Raw genomic sequence first — 10,064 nt, forward strand, 5'->3', positions numbered from 1 at the left:
TAACATTTGTCTAATTGTCTAAGCTCATATAGTGTAGGATGCAACGTATAAGTTCTGCAAATTACACAATCAATTTTCAGTAGAGCTTTTCGGAAAATTCACTGAAAACTTCGGCGTTTTTACCAGTCTGTCGTGAAATTGTGACATTTCCCACCATTCTTGAAGGGGGCATTAGGAGTGTTTTCATAGCGTGGGGGGCGGAGCTATGTAAATGACGAGCCGTTAGCTGAATAGATGCTCCAGCTTCTGTGAGCGTAGCGGGACACTTGCTGTTGAGAGCAGAGCTAGAGGACGATTAGAGAGTAGAGACCGCTGCGGACAACCAAAACACATCACTTTCACTCGAACCACCACACTCAAAAATGGCCTCAAAGTGTCCTAAGTGTGAGAAGACGGTGTATTTCGGTAAGTGATTCCCGGTTTAAGGGATCCAGCGTGTTTAAATTACTTTTTGGCTCGTTAGCTAAATATACTCATCACAGCAATCAATGTAATTTTTATTTTTACATTAATCCTCTTAATTTAGAAATCCCATGAGCGGTGCTTTGAATGGGATATAAACTATTTTTGATTTTTTTCAAAGTCCATTCATTGAAAATAAAAAGACAAACATTTGACCTAGCACTAGCATTTACACTCATTTGCTAAAAATGGCTGATTTTTAAATGAGGTTCTGAATGTAAACATGAACTGGGTGTATTTTGTTTGAAGAATTTGTGAAACTGTAGCTAACTGTATAACTTAATGTATAATGATGTGTAAAGGAATATCTCTTTCAGCTAAACCTCCTAACATGTCTTATTAGACTAAAGGTTGCTGACAAAGTAAATGATTCACAGAGAAATACTTTGATAAACCTAGAAGCCGACGTGAAAGTGGGGTTAGTGTAAACAAAAGACCCAATAAGTGAAAACAAAGTGCAAACATTTAATAGATTTTATTTTTGTACACTAAATGCTTCTAACTTATGTGAATGGAAACATGCCCTGTTTACACTTGTCTACACAAGACTGGATGAATGATTTATCTTATTTCAACACTGATCTGTGGCATTTTTAATTTGTTGTGTTTGGTAAACATCCAAGCCTGGCAGTTGGCTTTGGAGAGTTGGCTGATGCAGGCCGTTGCCAAGAGTGCAGAAATGCCATATGCTGAGATTGCCCACTCAAGAGAGGAGCGGAGCAACATCATGCTGCGTCAGTGGGATGAAAACCTGAAAACATGCATCTATCACATCTTTGTAAATAAAAATATGAAAACAAGACACCCACTTGAGCCGTGAGCTTCGACTCGGTCACAGTGAGAGTGATCGCACCTTATATTCATTGCAACAGATGTTTACAGTGCAAAGTAATCTACGCGCAGAGCGCTGGATTAAAGGAGAGCATTTACATCTGAAAGCTGCACTTGGCATGCTCACTCCTCAGTTTGTTTTTATTGCTGTTATGCAGTTGAACTTCTGAGTATTTCTGTGTTTGTGTTTGACTGCATGCTGGGGGAAAAAAAAATCTTGGGTACCGATCTGTTGTACACTTCACAGCACACATCTGAGCTGTTACGGGGGTCAAAACCAATTATGTTAGTGGATGGAAGTCCTCTTATGTAACACGGGTGGCAGTGAATATCCCAGCTGCTGCTCATCCTATGGGTCCCGAGAGTCATCGGCATGGAATAATATCAGCACAAATAAGATTTATTTTCCTCCAATACAAATTTTATGCACCATACCCGTAATGCGCTGCAGTGGGTGAGTCACAGCTCCTTAGTGATGTGTGATGTTTTTTTATGTAACATGTTGAGATCCAGGCTAGCGGAGTTATTTTTGGTTGGGGTGTGTTATTGGGTGGAGAGCAATGAAGATGACGGCGTAGGCCTACTGGAAGCCAGTGCGTACTAAATTAACTGCACTCATCCAGCGAAGGAGATCAGGGGAGGTGTGAATGGAGGTATTATTAAAGTTTTAGCCATTTCAAGGGAGGCTGTGAAAACTATGACGAGACAAGGGAGAGGTCAGGGAGGGAGAAGAGTTTAGCTGCCCACAGGCTGAGCGTCAACATGTCAGTGATGAAGTTCAGATATTGTAGATGAGCTCAGTGGCTCCACCTACACACGCCCTCCTCTCAGCCATTTGGTTTTGCAGAGTGATGAAAAATGCAGAGCAGAGATCAATTTTCAGCTCTGCAAAACTGTTAAAGTCAGAGGGAAAGGCATGAATGGGGGTGTAAAGTGGAAAATAAAAACTCTGTGCTTTAGAAATATACCGTGACATGTGTTGTTGATGGAGAAAATTATCTATTTTCCATCTTATTTTGCTCTACCCCTTTTCTTCTTTTGGTGATGGTTTGTGGTGTGCTGTATAGATGGGCCCACCCTGCTGTTCCCCACCTGGTCTTCTTGCTGATTGGCAAGTCCCACTGTAGGGCTTTGGGGGTTGGGGACATTATTTCAAGTGGCCTCGGTGAGCCGCAGTCTGGGATGGAAATTCTTTCGGTTTGGGGAAAAGGAGGTTTTTTTTATTATTATTTTCCTTTCAGTTTTAAAGGACAGCTGTCTTCCGGTGGTGACAGTTCAATTTCATTGCCACTCGATGCACATGTTGGAACGTTTTCTCTACTTTTAAAGCTTCTGCAGCCTAAAAGCGCAGGCTTATTTTTAAGAAACCCAAATAAGCAGTAGCAGAAAAAGGAAGCTGCTCTTGATGCTGGTATTAAAAGAATGCAAACATCTCAGAGATGGTCACTTCTTAATTGCAGGGCTTGCTTACTAAAATTCTCAGCGTCCACATTGCGGTGACGCGTCTGTTAGTTCCTGTGGTATGGAGATGCTCATAATACACGGGGCACTATTTGCTGACACTGTTGGCGTGTGAAGGAGGACAAAACGGCTCGCTGAGCTTGTTTCGAGCACCCAAGTTCAGCCGAGTGATGCAATTCTTGTTCATAACAAACGGGAGCAATGCATCTTTGTGCAGCTAACTGAACAAATGAGAGCTTAATGGGAACTTATGGTGTTCTGCTGCGAGTTTCCCTTTTCTCTCTTTCATTCAGTAGTCTTTCTCACTCTGGCTCTCTTTCCTCTTTTTCGGTCAGCAATGCCTCAGGCCCTGAATTCCTCTTCCCGGTTTATTTTTTTCTTTAAACTACAAGGACCGGGGGAAATGGGGTGAGATGGCTCGCCTTTATTTAAACTGAGACTCTCAAAGTGCTTCATGCATTATAATGAGAAAGGACATCTCTATTCACACAGGGCTCTTTCTGTCTCTCCGTACATTTGTCCTTCTAGTGAGACCGAATACTTTCGTCTCCTCAGTCTGACCACAGAGACCAGGGCACTGTTTCCCACACACCATCTTTTTTTTTAAACCCCGCTTTTACCCCAAACAGCTACACAATACCCCTATTTTTTCCCCCTCACCTCTTCTCTGTCGACGCTAGAGTACCCTGTTTTCCACTTGGCTGCCCAGTGGGCTGTGTGAATGTGCCTTTTCAGTTATGTAACATCATTTCTTGAGTTGTTGCCTCTTGTTCAGTGCCATTGCATAACCTATCAGCTCCTGTGTGCCACTCAATGAGAGTCCCTTTTCTCTGCCTTTTTGAGGCACAAATATGATCCCCTAATGGAGATGGCATTAAGCTGGGTGCTGACAATTGAGCTCCCCACTACCCCACCTCCCCACACAGGTCAAGCCTTCCAGCAGTGCGACCTGTTACATAACGGCACAGAGGAAACAAAGGTGGATGTGTGCATTTCACCCAAATAGCTTGCTCATTACATTAGTTCTAGAGATTGCATTATTACAACACACCTTCTTTATATTTTTTTACAAATAGATTTTGTTCAGCAAGCACAATTTGTTGTATTTATGTTCTAAACGTATCGCTATGTTGAAGCCCTCTATACATAGAGAGTACATGTGCAGTCACGTGGCAGGTTTCCAGTAAAAACTGGAGGCTGATAAAACACAGAACACTAGGTGATAGATTGTAAATCTTATAGATATGAGGTATAGTTGGATAACAGGTTTTGTTTGTGTGAGATGGAAAAACTGTTAGAAGTTCAGAAGCAAAATATGATAGAGTGCAAGAGAAACAGGCATGACGTACATGAACCATGTGACTTATTTGTCACTCAAGGTTAATATATCAGAAAATCCAAGTTTGTCTGAGAAATTCAACAGTTTTCAGTAGATTGAGTTTTATTTGGAGCTGTTTGAAAATAATCTTTTTGCCCTGTCTGCAACCAGCTACCAAAACACCCACTGTTTCTATGACAACAGTGGATCAAAACATGAAAGTTATCTTTCGATAGCAAATCGGTAAGTAAGTGGGCTAGACTTATAGCTGCTTAGTCTTACCTAGTTAGACCATCACTAACACACTAGACTGTATATAAAAGATGGCGATAACCCCATGATGCCACCCATTGTTTTAAGGCTCTTTTGAAGCCATTAACATTTTGCTCGTTTTAGTGTTTTTGGTCATCTCAGGTTTATCTGGAGCCAAAAGTGATGATATTTACTAATTTATATGCTTGTTAGGTAACAGGATGTGTTCACACTGCCTATTGGTGCTAAATATAAAAGACCAAAGATATAAAACATTAGAATTTTAGCCTGTGTAACAGGAGTACAGATTTCTTGGATGGGCTGTTATTACAATTAACCATAGAGGAAGCCATATTTGCAATATTTGAAATGCTCTAAAAGCCTGGCACACAGCTAGCATCAACCTCCCAGACAAAGTGGCCGTGCCCCGATCATGCTTAAGTTTAGCCCTAATATAATTGAAAGAAGTCATTTTAACATGGGTTTATATGGATTGGCTTGATTTAAATCGCTGTAGGAACTGCACATTTTGCCAGTGGATATCAAATTTCTTTTTTTCTGTTTGTGTTAACCGAAAAGTAGCCACTACAGATACATTTGCTGCCCCAAATGGCTAATGCTGGTGTTATTGTGGATGTTACCACTGGGTCCTTGTTATTAAAAATCACATGTCAATTTGAAAGTGTTGTGCACTTTTAAATCGAGGCACTCCAGTACACCACACTCTTCTGTTTTAATACTCCACTTTACACAGCTCAGATGATTTCACTTAGCTGCTACATTTTCTGCCTCCGTCATATGACGTCTCTTTCCCTCAGGGCTTCATTATCAAAATTACCTCTGGCTGGAGCTAAAGAAATTTCAGTGATCCTGCCTACACTTCTGAATGCATTGCCCGCTACTCTAAGCTGTACATGCAGAATAGATCTTTTAGAAATCCCTGAAGCTGGGCTAAGTGTCCTGACTGGTTAGAGAAGAAATGTGGTGTAGGGGTAAGCATGCGTAGGGGTTTGGGGAGGGTGAGCATGTCACTGAGACGGACTGCGGTGAGGGTGCTTTGCCTGCGGCTCCTTTGACCAGCCCAGACAGGATGCGAGTCAACTGCAGTCCATTTACGTCAGTCAACAGGATTCACGCGGTCTGCCTTTTTTTATTCACAGAGGGAGGGGAGAAAGGGAGAAAGCCTGGGGAGGAAACCTCGCCTTGGCTGAGGCGACAGACGACCTCCAGAGCTAAGTTTTGCTATGGGGTTGCATCAGCCAACAGGAGACTCGTCCAAAAAAGTGTTTCCTACCCGCTCTTTAGCATGGCTCTCCACCCTGCGCTGTCACTGAGCACCACAGGGAACTGCAGACACACATTCATCCTGAACAGATCAATTATGATGTTCGACACAGCAGTGCCAGGGTCAGCTTAGTTTTAGTTTAAACAGATATAGCACTGGACAGTCTTAAAACTATTTTCTTGTCAAGTGGGGATGGATTTTTTTTAACAAATTATCCCTCAGAGCTTCCTTCCTTAACATGATTGTAAATTTTAAAGAAAACTTGCTGATGGCCACAGCTCTATCAAGTTAATAGAACAATTTGATTCCACTTAGGCAGGATAAAGATGCCACAAATGAACACATTCCTTACTTTAAAACGCCCCCAAAGTCACTTGTGAGGCTTAATTCCCCTGTGGGTGCAAATGAATGGCCATTGTCTTTAAGTTGAGTAAAAGGTCACAAGTCCTTGAGGGTATTTGTACTTTAGAGAGCTGAACAGTAAGAGGATGCAGAGGAGGAAACACAGGCTGCTTATTTTTTTCCTTTCTTACATCCCTCTGTGTACCCTTCACGCTTGAGTCCAACGTTGCCTTTGGGGCCCTTTACTCTGCCAGTCAGGTGTGTGGTGCTTATTAGGACATGCAGTCATCGTGCTGCTGCGACAAAAGCCAAAAAAGCGAAACACCCGCGTGGACTCAGCTGTCACTGATGGATGAAAGGAATGAGAAAAAGGATGGAGAGGGAGTATGTGTGTCTGTGTGTGTCTCTGCGTGCACGCGTGTGTGTTTGTTTTGGTTTGTAAGTGTGTTTAATAGGGCTTTATTGTGGGAAAAGCTGAACAGATGGGTCCACATTACCAGAAGGTGCAACAGAACAGAAGCCAGGCAGCCATGAGTTCAAGATATTTACAATAACATCGGTTACATCATGACCATTACGAAAGACTTGATCGCTTAATCACTTGCAAAAATGTAAATAAGCTACTAATTTGATGTCTGCACGCTGCGTCAAGCTAATTCAGAGCACTTTCAAACCGCCGATTTTTATATACCTTTGGCTTTGATGCTGTAGAGTTCTCTTAAACATACAAACCAGGACCCGGTACAGTCATCCTTTTTTTATTTATTTATTTTTTTTTTTTAAATCTCATTGCAGAAATGAGCTCCAGCTGCATGCAGAGCTGTGGCCCTGTTGTCTTCCTCTTTGTCAAACACATTAGATTTTCCCCCCACTGCACCCTGATTGAATTATTGAGTGATAAGAGAGCACCCATATGCAATTCCAGAGCCTGCCCCCCCCCCCCGGCTGACATTCCTCCCGCACTGCATGGTGGGAGATCAGCTGGGTAAATGTTTTTCAGTACGTCGAGCCCCTTTATCTGTTATGACTCCGAGTTAGGCAGCAGACAAATTTCCTCCTGACCCGGGGTGAGTACATCAGGCTGTCGTCAGCTCTGGTGTCTCGATGCAGCTCCTTCATTACTGTTGACAATCAAGCAACTGTGATTAAGTCATTTGGAGAAATGGCCCCTTAATGCTTATTTCCTCTGAAGACCCCTTGTTAAAGTCCTGTTGCTTAATGTTCTGTGCAATTACCCGATGTTTGTAGACCATTTGCTGCAGGCCTTCTCCGGTGCCTCTCCCTTTATAGGCTGAGGAACTTTGTCTGAGCATAACAGCGTTCGGCCTTAATGCAGTCTGGTGCATAATGGCATCTTGTAGCTGAACAAACAAGGTAAATCAAGTTATAACCTGCTTAAAGTTCTCTGAGGTACTACTGTGTTTGCAAGTGGAGCAGATATTCTTACCAGCTGAAACTCAATCACACAAGTAATTTGTTTTCAGACATCCTGAATCTACTTGATGTTGAATTGCTGTTTTTATCCTCTGCATTAGACGTCTTATGATTTCAATTTCCCGGGGAAAAGTTAGACACAAAGTTAGAATAATGATGCTGTGACTCCTAATAAAACAATAAGACCAGATTATTGGGTTGGGGATCTACTGGAGAGGATGTTAGTGCTGTAATTTCTTTATAAATGGGTCATGGGTTGTGCAGTACTGTATCTCGAGTTTTGTCTCCTTTACTTTGACTAATGCATAAATCAGTGAGCAGAGGGATCAGCAGCAGGCTCACTCTGTGATTTAAACCATATTGACAATGCAATCAGGGCAACCGAGCGCGGACTGAAGAGCTTAGACCAGGAATTTACAAATGAAGTTAAGCAGCTTACAGTGGTGCAGGTATCATATGGTTATAGTGATGACCTCCGTCCAGCACTCTTTCTCATTTAAAGCTCGGTGTTCCCACAGTAGCATCATCTCTGTCAGGACTGCATCTGCATGGTGAAATTTATTTTCACTTCTAAGTTCAACAAATTAAGAGATTTTGTTTTGTTTTTTATGCTTGAATGCAAATACTTTGCAGTAAATAACTGACGTCTGGGACACGAGGTCGTTGCCAAATACCGAGTTCCCACCCTTGAGATATTTTGCCAGGCTATTATTGCAGCTGTCTTTGGTTGATGCTTGTTTGTGGACCTTTCTGTTTTTATTTTGCTTCTTCAACATAAAAGAGTAACCCAGTTCCACTGGCAGCCTTATGCTACAGTCGCACTAGGGAAAGCGACCAAATTATTGTGACCATGTGCAATGAACTTGTTGCCTTTGAACTGGTTGTTTCAAAGACGGAGACAAGGTCTGCGACCGTTCAGTCAGTTGGTGTCTTCAAAATGATGTTGGTGTGCCGAGATGGCAGTAAAATGGCAATAGCACGGAGCCAGTGTGCTATCAGTTTGGGTCACAATTCACAATAACTACTTACAGAGTTCAGAGGTCATCCAGAACGTCAGTTAAAAAACAAATTCAGAAATTCAGGCTACGTCTACACTAGCCCGGATAGATTTGAAAATGGCGTTTTCGTCTGAAAACGCTCCGCGTCCACACTAGCGTTTTCAGTCGTTTTCACAGAGTTGCGCGTCCACATTGAAATGGTCAAAAACGCTTACGTTCCAGTACTGCGCATGCGTGAAACGCAAGAAGATTCGACCTGCCTCATTTCTGTCTGCCGCTTATTTACTTTCCGGCTCTTTGAAACGTCGCGGCAGAATGTTGAAGAAAAGCACCGAGTTTTTTAAATGGACTAACAATGAGGTGGAGTTGTTGCTGCGAGTAACACAAAAGTACAAAGTTGCAAAAGCGAGTGAGAGTTAAAGAATTTGAAGAAAAGCTATCTGGAGCATGTACATACTGATATTAAGCTTTAATAGGGCTGTCAAAACTGAACGCAAACAAAACTGCTGTATGATGCCCTCCGCTATCTTAGTTTTATTGGTCACATGACTGCATCATATGACTAACACGTGTCATCGTTTTCAAAAGTCTGCATTTTCGCTGTCCACACTGCAACGCGAAAGCTGCGTTTTCAAAACGGTGCGTTTTCCTTGTGCGAAAACGGCATCTCAGTGTGGACTGTCAGCGTGAAGGCCAAAACAGAGAGAAAACGATGCGTTTTCAAACGAAAACACATCAGTGTGGACGTAGCCTCAAAAATCTTCACTAATCTGCCTGAGAGTGATTGCAGTCAGCATGTTGAATGCCATTGTTTAAAGACAGGTTGCCTTCCACCAGGCAGCATGTCCCCTGTAATTAAAAGCGGTCGCCCAGAGGTTGAGGGTGTTGCTCAAGGTAAATCTCTTATATATGCATTCATAAAGCTGTTATTGAAGCCTGTTGGTGTCGGTGTTTAACTCGCCAATGAAATCTTTCTTGCACCAAAGGCTGATTTTTGGCACTCCTAAAGGTCTCTTGCCGATGGCCTCATTTCTTTGGACCACGTATTAAGTTTCTTAGATCAGCTATCAAATGCAAGCTCAAGACTTGGTGTCATGTCACTATATCTTATGTCACATTTAATTTAGTTGCTGTGTTTTGGGTTAGGCAGCAGTCACACTCATTAATATTTGCAATCTACTGTGTGACAGTGGTGTTTCTTCACCCCGCTGTTTTCAGCCCCCGGCTATTTCAACGCAGTTAGAAGCCATGAATTGTTGGCATTACTTCAGCTATAAAGCAAAAGCAGAAAGGAATGTCAGGTGAGGTGCTCCACCACTGTTCAGCAGTGATTTCCTTAAGGACTTCCATTGTTTACATCAAGTCATGGTGGAATCCTTTTTTTGTGTGTGCTTTTGAGTGAAGCAAATCGCATGTTGTCGTGAGAGAAGACAGTCTGGCTAAAAGGATTTGGCACATTCTCGTCGGTGTTGACAGTGTAAATGTGAGTATCCGGAGAGGAGCCTGCTTGTTTACACAAGTGGGTGCATTTACCCTAATGTTGTTGCCGTAACCAGGTAGAGGAAAATGCGATGGCATTTTATTTGCACCCACACTGTTACTATTTTGGGATACTGAGACCATCTATCGTCCCTCGGCGCAGTCATTATGTAACTTTTATTTATTTATTTTAAATGTGTTT

The 10,064-nt window shown here is 42.4% G+C and overlaps 1 protein-coding gene across 1 annotated transcript in view; it reads left to right on the plus strand.

Moving 5' to 3' along the window:
• The first annotated feature begins 223 nt into the window (after positions 1 to 223).
• crip2 (cysteine-rich protein 2) overlaps positions 224 to 10,064 on the plus strand; it is a 19,148-nt gene continuing 9,307 nt past the window's right edge. Inside the window, exon 1 of the mRNA XM_005736565.1 lies at positions 224 to 405. Within this exon, the coding sequence (XP_005736622.1) occupies positions 363 to 405 (43 nt within the window). The 5' untranslated portion in view covers positions 224 to 362. The remainder of the gene's footprint in view (positions 406 to 10,064) is intronic.

This window comes from Pundamilia nyererei, unplaced genomic scaffold (assembly GCF_000239375.1).
Source record: "Pundamilia nyererei isolate P.nyererei 1_Seehausen unplaced genomic scaffold, PunNye1.0 scaffold00070, whole genome shotgun sequence".
In the NCBI taxonomy this organism is placed as follows: domain Eukaryota; kingdom Metazoa; phylum Chordata; class Actinopteri; order Cichliformes; family Cichlidae; genus Pundamilia; species Pundamilia nyererei.